This window comes from Daucus carota, chromosome 2, assembly GCF_001625215.2.
Source record: "Daucus carota subsp. sativus chromosome 2, DH1 v3.0, whole genome shotgun sequence".
Classification (NCBI taxonomy): domain Eukaryota; kingdom Viridiplantae; phylum Streptophyta; class Magnoliopsida; order Apiales; family Apiaceae; genus Daucus; species Daucus carota.
The window spans coordinates 47,895,431-47,913,286 of record NC_030382.2 but is presented as its reverse complement, the minus strand read 5'-3'; the positions used below and the strand labels follow the sequence as shown (position 1 = coordinate 47,913,286).

At 33.4% G+C, this 17,856-nt stretch overlaps 2 protein-coding genes across 2 annotated transcripts; both read right to left on the bottom strand.

Moving 5' to 3' along the window:
• Nucleotides 1-152: 152 nt before the first annotated feature.
• Nucleotides 153-2,923, bottom strand: LOC108206025 (transcription factor bHLH30). Its single transcript, XM_017376187.2, has 3 exons — nt 2,723-2,923; nt 2,053-2,523; nt 153-850 (listed from the first exon to the last, which is right to left on the bottom strand). Exons 2-3 carry the CDS (start codon nt 2,515-2,517, stop codon nt 392-394), a joined length of 924 nt encoding a protein of 307 aa, XP_017231676.1. The 5' UTR covers nt 2,518-2,523; nt 2,723-2,923; the 3' UTR covers nt 153-391.
• Nucleotides 2,924-11,883: 8,960 nt separating this feature from the next.
• Nucleotides 11,884-16,609, bottom strand: LOC108205673 (uncharacterized). The gene is made up of 7 exons (XM_017375683.2): nt 16,463-16,609; nt 15,299-15,361; nt 15,089-15,168; nt 14,358-14,466; nt 14,111-14,270; nt 12,523-12,686; nt 11,884-12,444 (listed from the first exon to the last, which is right to left on the bottom strand). The coding sequence occupies exons 1-7, from the start codon at nt 16,463-16,465 to the stop codon at nt 12,118-12,120; spliced, it is 906 nt and encodes a 301-aa protein (XP_017231172.1). The 5' UTR covers nt 16,466-16,609; the 3' UTR covers nt 11,884-12,117.
• Nucleotides 16,610-17,856: the final 1,247 nt, after the last annotated feature.

Sequence of the window (17,856 nt, the reverse complement as noted above, 5' to 3'; positions counted from 1 at the left end):
TGCTCATAGTAAAAATGGGAGTGGAAATAGTGGTTTTTAGGTTTGTATGAGAGTGTGGTTTGTAGTGGAATAAGCCCCTATATATATATATATATATATATATATATATATATATATATATATAAATCACTTATAATTAAAAAAAAATCAAGTAGACGCGCAGTATATAGTATTGTATTACACAAAGTGCCGAATAGTTCTCCAGCCATAATTCATCCTCACTTTGTTTAAGTATACCAAACAAAACCCACTTATGAAAATTACATAAAATACCAACGCCTATGTTACTACGTAATATTTATAAACTGTATTGATTTATATGTAAAAAACAAACCACCCTCTAGATCCTAGAACAAAAAAACAATACACACTGTAATATTATTAGAATTGATTATATGATATTAATATTGGTCCTTTGTCTCTTAACAGTCCCAGGAGAAGACTCATCACCACTCGATTTCTCCATGACAGCTTTAAGTGCTTCTTGTATGGAGCTTATGGAATACTCATGTGGTTGCATCTGCTCATCCACGTCGCAGCTCGATTTCTGATCATCTGCCGTGATAAACAGAACATTCTTCACTCGACCCCCCAGTGTAGTAATCTCGGCTTTAAGTGTTCTTAATCTCATTGCTTTCAGAGTCTTAATGAGATCAGGCAAAAGGTCATTTCTGTCCTGGCAGCATATGGAAGCTTTGATCACAAATCTGCCATCCTCGTCCGCCTCATTTTCTACCGATAATTCGTCACTCTCGGTTGGAACGGGGCTTGATTCAGCTATGATAGATGTTTGTCGCTTCAGCTCCTTCACATGTTGTATCACTTCGGCTAGCAATGAAGCCTTGTCCGTCTACACAATCATAACACACACATACTACATATTAATATACACATGTTCCGCACAGTCAAGTAACCAACTCTCCTAAAACCGAATTCTTAATCGAACATCGACAAGTATATGTGTGAAAAGAAGAGATGGGATTGTAGAAAATAGTAGTTAGTCGTAGTAACATATATAGGGTGACAGACAAGAATGCTTTCTTTGTCCCTCTCACTTTTCTTTTCCTTTTTTCCACTTAATACAAGCTAAATTTGACTGCAAATTACGGCAAGAATGTAGCCGTGGAAGGATATCAACTGATTTACGGTTTCTCTTTATTATAGCAATTCAACGACACAAACGAATCTAGTACGCTCTTTTTCCAAAATTTCTTTTCCTCGGAACTATCAAACGACTTACTTGGAACAAACAAGAATATTCACACAGTATTTGGTGTTTCTCAAGTCTAGGATGTAGGATGTAGGAGAGTGGAATATCAAAGGACATTGCTTTATGTATTCAAGACATGATGAGTACAGACTACAGAGTAGTCATCATATCCATGTGTTCCTTATTCGGTTATGCAAACAGCTTCAACAGAACAACCACGTACAATCGTTCTGAAGATAATATAGATTTTTAAAATAATGTTGAGTGGCCTGCTGATGTGTAACTTCGATCAGATAAACAGTTAAAACCGACCAGAAAATTATCGTTGAGTCATAGATAGAGCTAATTTCTCAACCAAAAATAATATTATTTGTTAGATTTCCACTGTTTTACTTGCAATATTACTGTAAAAGAAACAAATTGGACAGATGATTTTAGAGAAGCTGAAAAGAGTTAGGACAAAGCATGACCTAGTATATTGAAGGGATGATACTTATAACCTACTGGCAATTGTATAGGTAGCAATCTATTAAGTATATGGATATAATGAAACCCCTTCATTTCATTTTCAGTTATATATTCTTTCTTCAAGATTGAAGTTTTTTAATACAGAAATTTATCCAGGAAGGATCTCTGGAAAAGCTAGCCTTGATTCCTAATTTATAAAAATAGATTTCATCCTCTCAAGCACATAGTATTGTTCTATTACATGTTGCACACATGGATATATAAATGTAAATATATAAAAAATATGCAAAAGCGTGATGATTAGTGTTGGAAAGTGCATGTTAATGGATTACAGAATATATAATTAAACCGGTGTATATATAACGACGACTTACTTTGGTTGTGCTGGGTAGCAGACTGCGCAGCTTAGCAAGGTGATTATTAATTCTCTCCCTGCGTCTCCTTTCAGCTTCACTATGACTCTTGGAAGCCGCAAGGGCCTTGGCGTCCATAATCTCCTGAGCACTCAGCTTCCCCAGCTCGGCCTGGAGCCCGAACGGGACCGAACACGGTTGATGGACCATTTGTCCAAGAACCGTGTCGGATAAAAACCTAAGATGATCCGAAGACGAGCCATCGTAATTGCCGTAGGATCTTCTGTTAAACATGGCAGCTCCTCCGTATTGGGATGGCGGCTGTGGAGGGAGGAGAAACGGGTCGTGATCGATCATAGGGTTGGTTTGGAAATGAACCGGGTTAAAACCCGCGTGAGGGAGGTTCCAGGGCATCACTTCTGGAAACATCATGTTGCTCCCGGCAGCAGCTTGGAAATAGGCGTCGCTCATGTTTTGTTGCTGCATGATTATCTGTGATCAACAAAGAATTAATGAATATTAATGGAAGTAATTGTAGATATTATAGTACAAAGGAAAAAATGCTTAAAAGTAGTGAAACTTTAGAGTTGTTCCATGGTCTGATGAATACATAAAAAACAAAAAATCAAAAGGGAGGAATGAGAAATAAACAAGGCAGAAACAAGAAAGAAGAAAGGAATTGAAGTAGTACCTTTGAAAGAATAAAAGAGGTGATGGACCCTGTTGTGTTTGTAAATATTTTGTGTAGGTTTGGTTAATGGCAGTGCAAGTTAATTGGGTTTGTGGTGGTGGAGAAATGCAGGGGAGGGACCCCTTTTTATCCTACCAATCTTCGACTATGCGAATTGCCTTTTTTCTGCTCTCTTTTGAGTTCCTCTTCTCCTCCTCCTTCTCGAGAGTTGTCTTTGTTTTTGTTTTATAGCTAGACTAGCTGGGCCCTCGCCACACACTGCGCTCTCTCCCCACCTTCCACTTCCACACACACACAAGGCTGTGAGTCTGTGAGTCCCCTTTCCTTTTTTCCTACGGCATTCCCTCTCTCTCCTTTGACCAATATATATCTAACCATCATCATTTTTCACTCTTCATACTTGATATATATAAATTTTCTTTGATATTATTCTTATATAAAAGAATAATTTTCATGTATCTGCATTAAAACCACAACTTATTACATAATCTTTTTATTGATGATTAACAATTTTTTTTAATAATGATTTTCATGACTACTGATTAACATTAAACAGAGAATCAAGTCAATGAAAATGACTTGCATTTTTTACGTGCCTGTAGTTTTGCTTTCATTGTATAAGTGTTTTGTACCGTAATTTCCAAGTAAGTACTGCGAAATTTGTTATACGGTGCTCCTCTTAAATCTTCACTTCTAAGTTAATTTGTGAAGACTTGGGGCGGGTACAACGAATCTGATATTTGAACTTTGTTCTATGTCTGTACTACTCTATATAATATTCTGTTCTCCCTGTATCAATATATCCCTGACCTAGTTTCCACCACATATATACGTACTTGACCTATTTGGTCATATATACATGCACATTCAATATATGTACTAACATTTAATGTCAATTTCTAGCAAAACTGATCTCTCTACTTTCGTAAAACAATAATTTTTAATTGTAATAATTTTATTTTTGTGGGTTAAATTGACTAATTTTTGACCAAGGATTACAAGTCACTTTTTCATTATTATAAAAGACTGAAAATTACATCTTAAATTAGATTAAAGATTATTTCTGATGGCATATTTTTTTAATTGATAAAATATTAATAAATTTCAGTCAAACTCTGACAAATTTAAATGAAACAAAACCAAACGTGACTAACTAAAAAGGGAAGGAGGGAGTAATAGACCAGGACCATACCAATATCAGCTCTAATCAACTATTAAAATGTAACTAGGATTAAATCTTATTTATCGTCCCAACAAATATTAAGAAACTACACATGTTTCCAACCCGATTTAAAATATTTTGTACAATTCCATCTCTAGTCATTCCAAAATGTTGATTCGGTCGCTCCTGAACCATGCGTGAGCAGTATACATGGAATATATATGAAAGTAATCCACAGTGATATGTTATATTTGACTTTGATATGAGATGGCGAGAGCAGCTAGGGAGGAGTATCATAAGTCACAGATTGTCGACCGACCAAAAACACCAACAGTAATAACTACTTAGATGTACACTGGCACGTAACAGTGAGGGGTAGTAGGAGGAAAGGGCTACGTTTGTATGCAAATAAAGATCAAGGGGAGGGGGTGGCTTTTGATTGCCTTTAGTTTATGGTTGGGTCAAGCTGGGCTTCACGCTTGTCCATACTCTCTCTCGATATATATTTCCACGCCGGCCCTTTCTGTTTCTCCAACACTCGTGTAATCATTGTGTCTTGGAACACACTCCACGCCCCTCTCTTCTATTTTACCTACCCACTTTCTCTCTCCTCCTCCCTCTCGGTTATGAAATGATAAGGTGAAATTGGACATTTTTTTATTCGATCATCCTATTTTATTTAAATTTAATATTTTTATCAGATTTGTGCCACTTATAAAAAAAATTGAAATATATAACAATATTTTTGAATCAGATATAAATTGAAATCTAAATAGTCCCGGATCAAACAGACCTATTCAACGTATGCATTCACCTTCCCTCTAAAAACGTTTTTCACTTAAAATATGTTTCACAGGTTTTAATATTAAAAAAAGTGATTGTTAGCTAATTGCCTTAAATTTATTTTTTTTAAATAATACTTAGTATAAAGTTTTGAATTTTTTTTCGTGAAGCAACCTTTTTTTTACAGACATAAATATATGTAAGAAAATAAAGTGACCTGTTTTTTTGAATAAATGGTAGCTAGTATTCGCAACTTCCTCGGTTCCAGGTGTTCTTTAGGTCACATTGGTGGTCCTTTTTTAAATAAACACCCTAGAAAAAAGAATGTGAATCCTTCACCTGCATATTCACCGCAAAGTAATTATGGTTTTAATTTAACTAGTGCTGTACTCTATTCATGATGATGAGCATTAAAAATCTCCTGGAAGTACATATGCATTATATATGTCTCTACGGCACATGTTTTCTAATTTTGAGGGTGCGCAACTTGTGTCATCTTGGAATGGTTTGAATTTCCAAAATTAAAATCATAAAATACAAATCAAAGTATATTTAGGAAATTTCATGGACCTGCTAGTCATCCTCCAGCTTCTAGACGAGAATACCAACATTTTGTTTCATGTTTCGATTTTATATTAAAATAATTTTTGATGTCAATCTCTGCTTATTCTATTCCATAGCCTTAGTGTAATATCGTGGACATACTAAATACTCCCTCCGTTTCAAATTAGATGTCCATTTTAAAAAAATCACACAGTTTAAGAAAAGTGGATGTTCACCAATTAATTGGATCAAACATGTGGAGTGAGATTGATCTAGCAAATATAAATAAGAGATATGTGGAGTGAAATTGACTTTGGAAATATAATTTTGCATTGAAAATTGAAGTGGACAACTAATTTGAAATAAATTTTTTTCTTAAAAGTGGACATGTAAATTGAAACGGATGGAGTAACAAGTACTATCACAAAACACGTTGGGTTCAGGGAAAACAATGCCCTAGAAAGTTAGAGAAATAAACATATGAACACAGGAACAGAAACAGAAAGCAAAGGCAGCAAAAAGAGACGAGGACTTTTGTGCAAATTTAACCCCCTTTTCCCCAGCATGCATGGTCTGGGGTAATTAATTACTTTGTACTTAACAGTAATAAGAAAGTTTTTGACCCTGACAAAAGTAAAAACCAAACCAAAAGAACCATCACCCCGCCCCCTATATACTTTTAACCTTTTAATCTTTCACTCTTTGCAGGTGAGAGTCTATAGGGTTGTTTAACTTAATGTGGTTAAATTTCGAAGCAACAAATTCAGGAATCATGACATTACCCCATGTCAAAGTACGTACAAGCAAGCTCATTTCGATTGTCTCCTTAACTAAGAGCAAGTGTCTTATCGCTTTAATCACTTTGGTGATTAAGAGGAGCCTTTTTTCATATATCACTTCCTTTTTTACTCGTCAAGTCAGTCCGTGGGAACTGTTACTCGAAGCAGGAACTGTTTTGCGAGCATGTGCTACTTTTTCCGGTTATTTTTATATTATGAATATAATGTTTCTACATGCATGATGAGATAAAAGGAGAGGCTGGTAAATAGTATGATTCATAGTTATGTGATGAGTATATAGAGCATGAAATGAAGCTAGCTTAGAGAAGACGATATATTATTATATTTGGTGGCCACAAGCATGTAGTAAATTGGTCCCCAGGCATGTTCTCGTTGGACTTTTTAAAATGGCAGTTTCACTCATCTAGATGCATCAATCATCATGGATTTTATTTTGGAGAAGTGTATGTGTAACATAGACACTGATTTGGTTTCAGAAGTTATTTTAAAACAGTTAATATTAACAGGGACGAAGCTACATAGGGGCCAGAAGGGGCCATGGCCCCCCTAGGGTTTCCACAGAATTGTAATTTTTATTATATAATTTTGAAAAAAATTGTATTTTATCTATATATTTATAGAAATATAAAAATTTGGCCCCCCTCAAAAAATATTTGTTCGCTTTTAAGAAATATTTAACATTGCAAAATAAAGTTTTAATTCTTAGATTTTGCTAATTTATTGTATTAGACCAAATTTAAAAATAAAAATAAACAAAAATATGCATATATATACAATTATACTATTTAAAAAAATCGTAAAATGTGATATGTGATAAATATAAATGATTCTTTTTTAAAAGTAAGAATTTTTGGTGGAGGTGTTATCCAAGAAACTTATACCTCACTTCACTTCTTCATTTTCATAGAATAGCTAATCCTTGCATTATCAATTTATTATTTCATATTAATATTGATCTACTCATCTTCAATTTAAATTTCATCATCCGTAATATTTTTACTTATTTAAATTATAACTTGTCATCTTCTAAATAAGCATAATATTTTTTTGTAAGTATAATAAATATTTTTTTTTGAAAAGGAGTAAGTATAATAAACATAATATTTAGTTTTTGAGATATTGTCAAAATACAATTTCATTTAATGTGTGTTACATGCTAATTAAAGATTACTGTATAATTTAGAGTTATTATGATGAGTTTTCTGATCATTTTATACTTAAATATATTTAAAGAGAAATACCTAAATATTTTTGTTGACACAATTATAAATTTGATTTCCTGATTTAAAAGAATGTAAAGCTGTACTATAATTTTTTTACTAGTATTTTTGTATTTATTTTATAATAAATATTTTACGGTGCTGATGAAAAATTTTACTGTATCGAAGAAATTTTTTTTGGCCCCCCTTACAGATGTTTGCTGGCTTCGTCCCTGATTAACAGTAAAATATGATATTAATGCGAATTTGGGAATTGGTGTAATTGTAATCACCTCACTTTTGCTAAAGAGGCGAGGGTGTGTGTCTGTGAAAAAGAGAAGAGAAGACTCTGGGCCGGTATTTTCGCAGTAGGAGGATTGTTAATTTGTTTGTACTCTTATACTGAGAAGTGAGAACCTCTTGAAACATCTACACGCTACATGCAGCGCTCTAGCTGAATTAATTGTAAGAAGATTTGTGCAGGTTATCTCTGTAATTTGTATGCGTGCAATTATGAGAGATGTTAAGTTGGCGTTGGAGACAGATGAGAATGAAAATCGGGAATAAGAATGAGTATTCATGAGACACGAGGTGTTGAAGGAATGATTAACCTATCAAGTGAGAATGTGGTTCACATTCCATATCACAAAATCACTTTTCAAACACTAATAGATAGATTTGAGATTCTGATTTCTCTAACCGGATTCATTAATCCTAAAGCAAATTACCCCATATAATAAATCTTCTGATCCAGCATATATTTGGTCATGAGTTTGAGATTTATAATCACACTCTCGGCAATGTTAATATTATATGGCAGAAAAACATTTTCAATTTACATTTCTACCCCCACTAAGTAGTCTCATTTGAAAAAAGAAACCACAAATATTTTGAAATGAATAAGTACTTTAAAAAATTTACAGTACACATTTTTTTTAATATATACTGTTACTGAAATTTGAATCTCAAATTTAAAAATAGTAGTAAGTATTAAAGTATGAAATATTTAAGAAAGGTTGATGTTTATTCGGTCAATAAGTATCAAAATAATTAAATACATCTTTTTTCAATGGGTACACATATAGATATGTTGCTGTATTCGTTAGGAGTAATGATATGAATAATGCGTAATAAACAATCTTAATGATTATTATTCATTAAATTTACTTTTGTAAACTAGAAGCTTAGAGAGATTTATAATATAGAGTGGTCCATATGTTACTATCCGGGATGATGATGGCTTTCTTTGAACATCAAAAGGTTCCAATAGGCGAAAGAAACTGTCAGGAAATCAAGAAGTAATCTTTACATATAATCTGTAAGTAAGATTATTAAGTTTCTGCCAATGAACTGGTGTCAAACCTGATCGAGGAATATATAAAGGAGTCTTTGCCAAGCCATTATAAGCAAACATTAAGATTAGTTTTTTTGAGGTATAATTTCATGTGTAACGTACTGATATCTCTCTCTTTGTTTAGCCCTGCAATGATAATAAGAAATCTTGGTCCAAAAGTCACTTTCTCTGAATTAATGGAGAATCCAAGCACAACATTACTCTTTCAGCCTCTAGCCGCCTCCTGCAAATCTAGCTTAATTATTCAGTCTCGAGTCTTTTTTTAAAATTCCAGACGATGTATATACTTCAATCAGTCTAATATTTCCTTATATTACATCAGTGATTTTTATTTCCCTAAAATTTATAGGTATTAAATCTGTATTCAGTAATACTATACTTGCGACAAAGTAATACTACACACCCCAATTTTTTTTTCCAAATTTCTTTATCAAATGATGTGGGATATAAATGAAAAATTATGATCGAGTGATTGATGTATATACAAAAGGATCTCTTTATTATCGAAGTGAATGCAGCAAATCAGATTTCAGCACATTGTTTGGGAAAAAAATTTGAGATAATTTTTTAGGTATTTAGTCGTTTTCATACTTTTATAAGAAATGTAATATTATATATCATCGAGCCTTTAAAAGTCGAAAACGAAAGATCTCAACTTCAAATCAAACTCAATTTGAAGTGATCTACCTGATAGATACAGGCAGCGTCTAACTGGGATTATACGAGTACAAATTGTTCCTGAGATTTTCAGATAGGTGGTGCGTTTGGCCCCCACTCACGGATATAATCATATAGTAGGGCAAGTAAAAATGATTAAAAAAAAACATTAATGGGAAGAATAAACAAGCTAGGATTCAGATGGTCCCACCACAAAGTCAACAATCTTTGACTGAAATTATACTTTCAACTTCAAATTCATTTTTGCGGGGCCAGGAGAATTTAGAAGATTTTTTGTATGCAAAGTACCTTTCACTGAAATTCCGTTAGCTTTAGGCATTTCCCTTCAACGCAGGATCGGACTAGCTAGATACTCCCTCTTTCCAATGAATTGTATATAGTTTCCTTTTTGGACGTCTCACCAATTGTATATATTCCCAAAATAGCAACTTTTTATAATATAAAACATCATTACACCCACTACTTTCTTCCACTATCTCTATTTTCTTCCACTATCTCTATTTTATAATAATATAAACACTGTTAGAGCAAGTCCAACAATGTCCTAGTTAGAGCCCCAAATATAATATAAAATATGATGTCCTAGTGATTTAGGACATGGTTATGTAAGTTCAACTCCAACAATGTGCCTTATTTTCAATATATGTTTAATATTTTATTATTAAATTCTTCCTTTCATCATTAAAACACAATATAAAGTAGAGAGAGAAAGAGAGTGGATATAAAATTTTATATTAAAATATTGGATAGGGCAAGGAGAGAGGTGCCCTATTAATAGGGCTTGAAGAGATTGTCCTAGTGATATAAGGCATCACTAGGACACTCTTGGATCAACATTTTTCATCAAGTGCCTTAAATTATAACTTAAGACAAGTTATAGGGCTTCTCTTGGACTTGCTCTTACACCCACTACTTCCCTCCACCAACTCAAATCTATTATTAAATATAAACGGGTCCCACCATTATATCCACTTTTCATCCAACTTTACTCATATTTTACCCAATTTCTTGGTCTCCGTGTCCCAACCATTTGTATACAAATGGCTGGGACGGAGGGAGTACTAATTGTAGATTATGATTAACTTGGACTCTAAACTTACTTAGGTTTAACTAGACTGTCTTAATCATACATTCTTTGACAAACACAGACACGGATTCGCAGTTGAAATTATGGAAATAGACGCGGATGAGGCAAGGTTTCCAGGAAAGTGTGTGTATTGACTTGTGAATGTGAACATATAAGCCACATCTTCTTTGATCATATTCCAAATTAAGAACAGTATCTAGGATAGACTTTCGCATGCAATAAAATCTCAGTAGCCGAAAGTTAACGAGGGTACTTATTACTTGTACATAGCTTCTCCCTTAGCTTAAAAACTTTTGTTCAGAATGGCACCACTGCACTTTGTATTATCAGAAGGTACTAGTTATTTAAAATTCTAATTGGATACTCACATATTCTAATATATTTGTCTAAATCTTTTAACTTTATCTCGCATTTCATAAATAAAAAAAATTCTTTGAAATCTCAATTAATAACTTTTATGTACATAGAGTTTCGGCAAAATAAATTTTCAAAAAAAAAAAACTTGTAACCCTCAATGTTTGGGGATGTATATGGATGTGGCCTCGATGTTTTAACTCGGCTAATTCAATCCTCCAAGTATCCAGTATATTCCGATTAGCCCTCGTAACTGTATAAAGCCAAAAAACGGTACATAACATAAGGTAAACTTGATAATTACTATTAAAGATAAAGTTTGCTCGTTCATTTTTAACTCTAAAGAATACATGATGTTCTTTTTAACCGCTAAATAATACATTAAAATACATTGGGTGTTCTTTTTAACTCTCAATGTTTGATGTCCTTTTAAACCTCACGAGTGTAAAGTGTTATGATTGTCCATCCGTTATAGCCATTTATTGGCAATGAGGACTAATCTGAACATATTGGATACTTAGAGGGTCGAATCGACCGAGTTAATGAAGGCTAATCGAAACATATTGGATACTTGAAGGGTTGAATCGGCCAAGTTAATACATTGAGCGCATCGATACACACCTCCACGTTGAGGGTTAATAGGACATTTGCCTAATTAATAATTAAAAACCAGACAAGTGTTGATAATTTAATGTAAGTATATACAAGGACAGATAAAGGCCGATCAAAATAAAACTTAACTAAAATATCATCTTGATAATCATATCAAACCACTTAATTACAAAATTAAATATCAAAATTACTAAATATAATTAGTCATCACAAATCCAAAATAGCAATGGACAACTACCAGCCATTTACTAAAAGCCTTGCCCACAAAATAGCATCACAACTTTGAGTTATGGTATATAAATGCAACATAAAACCAGATCAAATATTATTCAATTTAAAACTTATTGAGAAAATAACAAGTTAAAGCAAGGCAAAGAAAAAACATATCAGAGACTCAGAGGAATGAAACATGGCATATTAGGAATGAAAAATGATCTACAATGAACTATATTAAAATACCAATTCCATGCACTACCTGTAAGTTGTAACATTCCACCAAACCCAACTAACCACAAATCAGCTAAAAGAGTTATTAATGTATATAAACTTGAAGGCCAAAACAAACATTCTCTCTGATTAACATGGTCAATTAAAGTTCAAACTCCCAGTTTACTCATTTATTAAGTGGTCAATCAATTAGTAACACAACAAACGACATTACCCAAGTTGATATTACATGCACAAAACAGAGATAACAGACAGGTACATTGACCAAGCAAAATTTGGAAAATTTTGCTCCTCTCTAAATGTAATCACCTCGATCACAATTTTACACAAGGACACAATTATGCTATACTCTGAAATCATGTACTGTCCTTGCACTTTAACTTCTCTTCTTGCCAGAAGAGGCACTCCTTGCCCATGATGATGGCTTATATCCTCCAACCAGTAAGTTGGATGCTGCAGAAGCATTTATTTTTCTTCTTTTGCCTGCCAACTCAAACTGTTTTGCAGTAGACGTAGATGTACTGGAAAATATTGAAGAAGAATTTATCAATGCTCGTTTCTCCTTCTGGTTCTTATGAAACTTAGTAGCAAATTTTACACGTGATGCAGCGGCAGTATCTGCTTCGGAGGGAGGGAGTAACCGAAAGTTGAGTCCCATTTTCCTGGAAGCTGCCTCTTCTTCAGCAACCCTTTTCTTTTGATTCTGTTATATTAAAGATCAGGTAAGAAAGGACTAAGCCTAACTCTGAATAGAAAATTCAACAATAAGAAAACTGCATACCCTGAGTTTGGAGCGGAGGACTTTATTTAAAGCATAATCATCTGCATGCCTTGCATCAGATACTCGCTGAAGGCGCACAAGCACAGGCTCCGCTTCTTTCTTCTTCTTTATATCATTTTCCTGGTGCTCAAGACGATAAAAGGGGTCTGACAGCTTACCTTTTTCTATAAAATAAAAAAATAAAAAAAATATTAACATCACCTAATTCAATTAGTTACTACTTCCTAGATATCCATGGAGATATATTAGCTAGTTGACTTGGATATAACGTGAGCTATTGAGAAGGAAATATCAGGCATATATGACTTGATTTTTGAACTTTACATCATCAGATAAAAATGCATATTAAAACACGAATTGTCCTTTCCCTACTTTACCCAAAGATTTTTTTCCCTACTTTACCCAAATATTAAATGTGCGCACAACTGGTTCGACTAATAACTTTCTAAAAAGCATATGAATGGCCGCAAATCCAGCACAAATTCAACACAGAACTTGTTTCCTAGTGGACTTTAGAGGAACCATCAGTAAGTAGTCATGCACGCATGCTCCACTATAAACCAAAAATATCCTAAAAACTAAAAACCTATCACATTCATTCAATTATAAAATCTTAGTGTTGAAAAATGGTGCTAAAAAGAGTAACAATATAATGCTGTTATTGACAATTATATCATAAACAATTGTAAACAGAATGCACCGTTGTAATTCGTACATCCCAAACTTCTTCTCTTACTTCCCGAAGAAGACTACCACAAAAGATATTTCACTTTCATAGCTATATATCATACATAAGAATCCCCACTTTCACATAGAAAATCGACCACTACCACGTATAAAATTTCTCACTATCATATAAAAGCTTCACAAAGTTTACAACCATTTGAATAAGCATTAACGTATGAATATGAACTCTCAGCTGCAGTTGCTTTTATTTGATTCTGAGATATGTAGGATAAGATACAATCTTTTAATTGCGTTTTATTTAGAATGAAAGCAGCTGTAATCATACAAGTTGGGAAATAAGAATAATACATGATGAAATTAGTTTGGAGGTTATGTCATAGTATACTTTGTGTATGAACACATCACTTGTGCCTAGATGTCCATGCAGATATATTAGAACATAAATCTTGAGGTAATATGAATTAATTAGCAACTGGATCGCATATCAGGCATGCCGCGTGCATTACATGATTTTCGAAAACTTTTAAGCATCAAACGTGAGAGATCTTTAAACCACAAAATCATTATTTCCCAAATCCCACCACCCTCTCCCAAGACATAGACGTGTGAAAACTGATAGGGCCTGTTTAATTTCAAAAGCATATAAACAGCAGCAAATAAAGCACATATCTAACGAAGATACTTGCTGTCTTTCCATTGACATTAGGGTAACCATTACTCCCTCCGTCCCTAATTAGTTGTCCACTCTGAATTATGGGTACTCAAATTGACCAAAATTTAAATATAATAGTTGTCAAATTGACCAAATTTTTAAATTTAAAAGTTCGTCAATTTGAGTCAGACATGACAACTGATTAGGGACGGAGGGAGGAGTATATAAGTAATGACCAATAAGCATTACCTTCATCCACCGGGAGTGCCAAGGTTTCAGCATCTTCGTTGTCATACTCCTCAACCTTCTGTTGTGCACCACTAATAATTACATACTGGCAATTCTTTGGATCGGTCTGAATAACAATCTCATGTCTGCAGCATGCAGCCTTCATGGTAAAGCTCCATATCTGAAAGAACGGAAAGAGGAGTCACCATTAATGATTAAAAAACAACCACGTTAATTAATTTAGCATCTATACTGACTTTTAGCTAACCTTGGTGGAATAATAGTTTCCAACTTGCTTTTTCTCTGCATTGAATCTTACACCCTTAGCAATCATGGAATTGCACCCACCGCACCAGATATTGTAAGGCATCTCGAACCTAGAATAGAAAATGATAATGATTTAGTCTGAAGTTGCATATTAGACAGCTCCTAACATAACAATTCTATCTTATTATATCATTCACGTGTTCCACTCAGAAGGAAACAAACGTATAAGAACTATACGTTCTACACACTTCGTAATAAGTTTACATGCTTATAGGCAGACCCTTCGTAGATGCACAAGAACCAAAAACAATAATGCATTTGTAGATATATTAGTATCGAGTTACTACAAAAAAAGTATTCTGACAGCTATAAGTTCATGTTGCACCATTGCTGGAAATTGTAGCCCTTTCAACAGCTTAAAATAATATATATGCCAACTTTAAATGGCCATCATTTTTTGGCCGCAAAACAGTTTAACAGACAGTTACAACCACTTAATAACATGAACATCTTTCATACTTCTAAGCCCCCAATTTATACAAGATGGAGATATATATGCCGGACTCACATTTCTCCATAATATTCATAAATTTAAAAATTGGCCAAACTATGAGAAAACACATAACAGGCCAGCATCGATCACTTCAAAGTACAAATTACAATTTTTACACTAAAAACTGACCTTTACTTGTTTCCAAGAAAAATAAACTAAGGGATTCCTCTTCTTTGTACCTTATAATTAAAATTCCCTGGTCTAATTTCCTGGCTCTCTCCCTCAAGGCATGCTGGCCATTGAACTTGTTCAAAGAACCCTGAAAAAGAGTGCTAATTAAAGATTCTAGAACACTGACTTTCAATATGAAGGAAAAAAAGGGGGCAGCAGACACTCATATCTGCATGCATGTTTGCATCTATAGAACTTGGAAATTCTTAGTAACATACCTGATCTGGTGTCCATTCTGGTGGATAGTAAAAATTGTCCGCTCTAGCAGCTGCAAGTGTAGACTGAAAAAGGAGAAACAGGTAAATTATAAGCACAGAGGTAGAAAGTGAAGAATATCAATAGGACTTTAACAAGGAGTTCTTGAATCTGACCCTTCATGCAAAGTTAAGAGTAAAACCACATGAGGTTTTAGTAATTGTTGTCACTGTTTAAGAAACTAGAAATTTCATCATTGGCTGTTGATTGTTGTGCGAGTGTTCAAGAGCATAAGCAACATTGCACAAAAGATAAGTTTAAAAAAAAATCTTAAATACAGTATAAATGAATATCAAGTCTAAATTTTGCCTAAAAAGCAAAGCAGACAACATAATAGTTTTTAACCACCAAATATCCTTTCTAATGCAAGTAATCAGAATATAGACTAAATGGATCTTTCACTATTGAAACCAAAAGGAAAAAGTTACAGTAAACTATATCATGCTTTTCCATGGATGTGGAGTGGCATCATCAGAGTACTACAAATTTTATTAATTCTTAACAACAACAAAAAAGTTTAATTATGCAGATATACTTGTTAAAAATGAGTTCCTAAAGAGTTAACTAACAATTTACGCTCCCAAATGATAAAAAGTGGAATGCACAAAGGACACAGCTCAAAGTTTCTTGACAAACAGATATATCAATTGGTCCTTGCCAAGGATATGGCCCGAATATTTTTAATCTAAGAGGTATCAATTCAAATCTATTCCACTAATTTCTTGATTTTAATTTAACAAATTTGTATATCCTGGCAATCGAACAAGCTATGAATCATTCATTATAATTATCATATCCACAAGTCCATATGATACAATTGAACACAGGAAACGAATCACAAATCTACATAAACAAACATGCCGCAATAATTCCGGAACAACATCAAATATCGTAATTAAACTAGTTGAACAGCGCAAATCATTATCCATCTTTCCTAATTTGTTCACAAAATATTTTATCAGGGGAAAAATATTCTAATTCATCAAATCAGTACCCGCTCTGATTAGTATTATAAAAAAATCAATTACGTATTGGAAAAAGTAAATTGAAATACAAAGAACCCTAATTTCAAAATTGTAGACATAAGACTATAAGAGGAGAGGAATAACGGGATAGAGTTAGCATACCATTTAGCAGGTAAAACTTTGATCAGATCAGCTAATCTTGTGTAGTTCGCGCTTCCAGATATTATTGATTTTATTTGATGATCTCTCTCGATCTCTCTCTCGATCTCTCTCTCCGTTCTCTCTCTCTCGGCAGTATGAAAGGGCCTTGACTTGTGAATCAAACTCGGGTTTTATAATTAAACCACTTCCCACCCGCCAGCGTAGCACCCTGTCCCCATACGGATCACTTTGTTGGGCCTCAACATTCCCTGCCGGACTTGTAAAGCAAGCCCGTTAACAAAAAGGCCCAGAGACCCGTTAGCGACCAGATAAAAGTTGCAGCTCAGAGAGAGAAAGGGAACGGTGAAGCGCTTGGAAAAGACCACGGTTAAATTTCCTAAATCCATGTATAAACACCGGAAATTTATAAATAACAACCTTCGATTTTAATATTTAATGATTTCATATTTATTAAATAATTTGCTATAATGATAAATTTATTATTAAAAATGTCTGATAAAAAATAATGATAAATTATATATTTGAGTAATGTTATTAAATTTTATTATATAAGATTATGATAAATTAAATAATTTGTCCGAAAAAGTACTTCAAACTGAATTTGAGTTTAGTTTTCAGTCCCTTTCTCATTTCTAATTTATTATATAAACAACAGTTGATTTAAAGTAAAAGATAACTTTGTGACAATAAAAATCAGTAAAGAAGTACTTTAAAGCTGAGTTAAAGAATAGCAAACTGCCTCCAAGTGACTTATATTTTTTTTGGTACAATTAGGTAGGATTTTTGATAATGGTGAAGCCATTTTCCATCTGATTTTGATCTTTTTCAACTCTATCATGTCTTAGATTTAGTATTTGCTCAAGTTTTTCTCAAGTTAACAACTTAATAACCAAATTTCCTAATATGAGTTCCATATGTCTGATTCTCAGGCAAGTATTTCTATAATGTACAGAAATCGTATGAAATAGGCTGAATGAAAATTTTGAGGTTTACAGAATATGAGAACTCTCTTTACAGTTCAGCTTCAATGATCTATATACTTAATAATTTCTATCCAAAAAATATAATAATAATTTCTATGATGAGACCATAGTAAAATAATCGCAGAATTGGGAGGGAAAAAATATTAAAACCTAAAATATACCGTTAATTCGTTGAGTCTGATTCATAGAGCTATTTATAATTCTGTTGTAAACCGTCTTTAACGCTACAACATTATTAGAAGTCACACTAAAATCTACCATTTCCCCTTCCTCTAGATGGGTGACCAGATGGATAACCAGGAAGTTTGTAACAACTCTCCTTCAAGTGCCCTTCTTTGTGACAATAATACAACTTGAGACCCTGTTTCTGAATTTTGTGTATTCATCCCACATTTTTTTTATTTTATGACA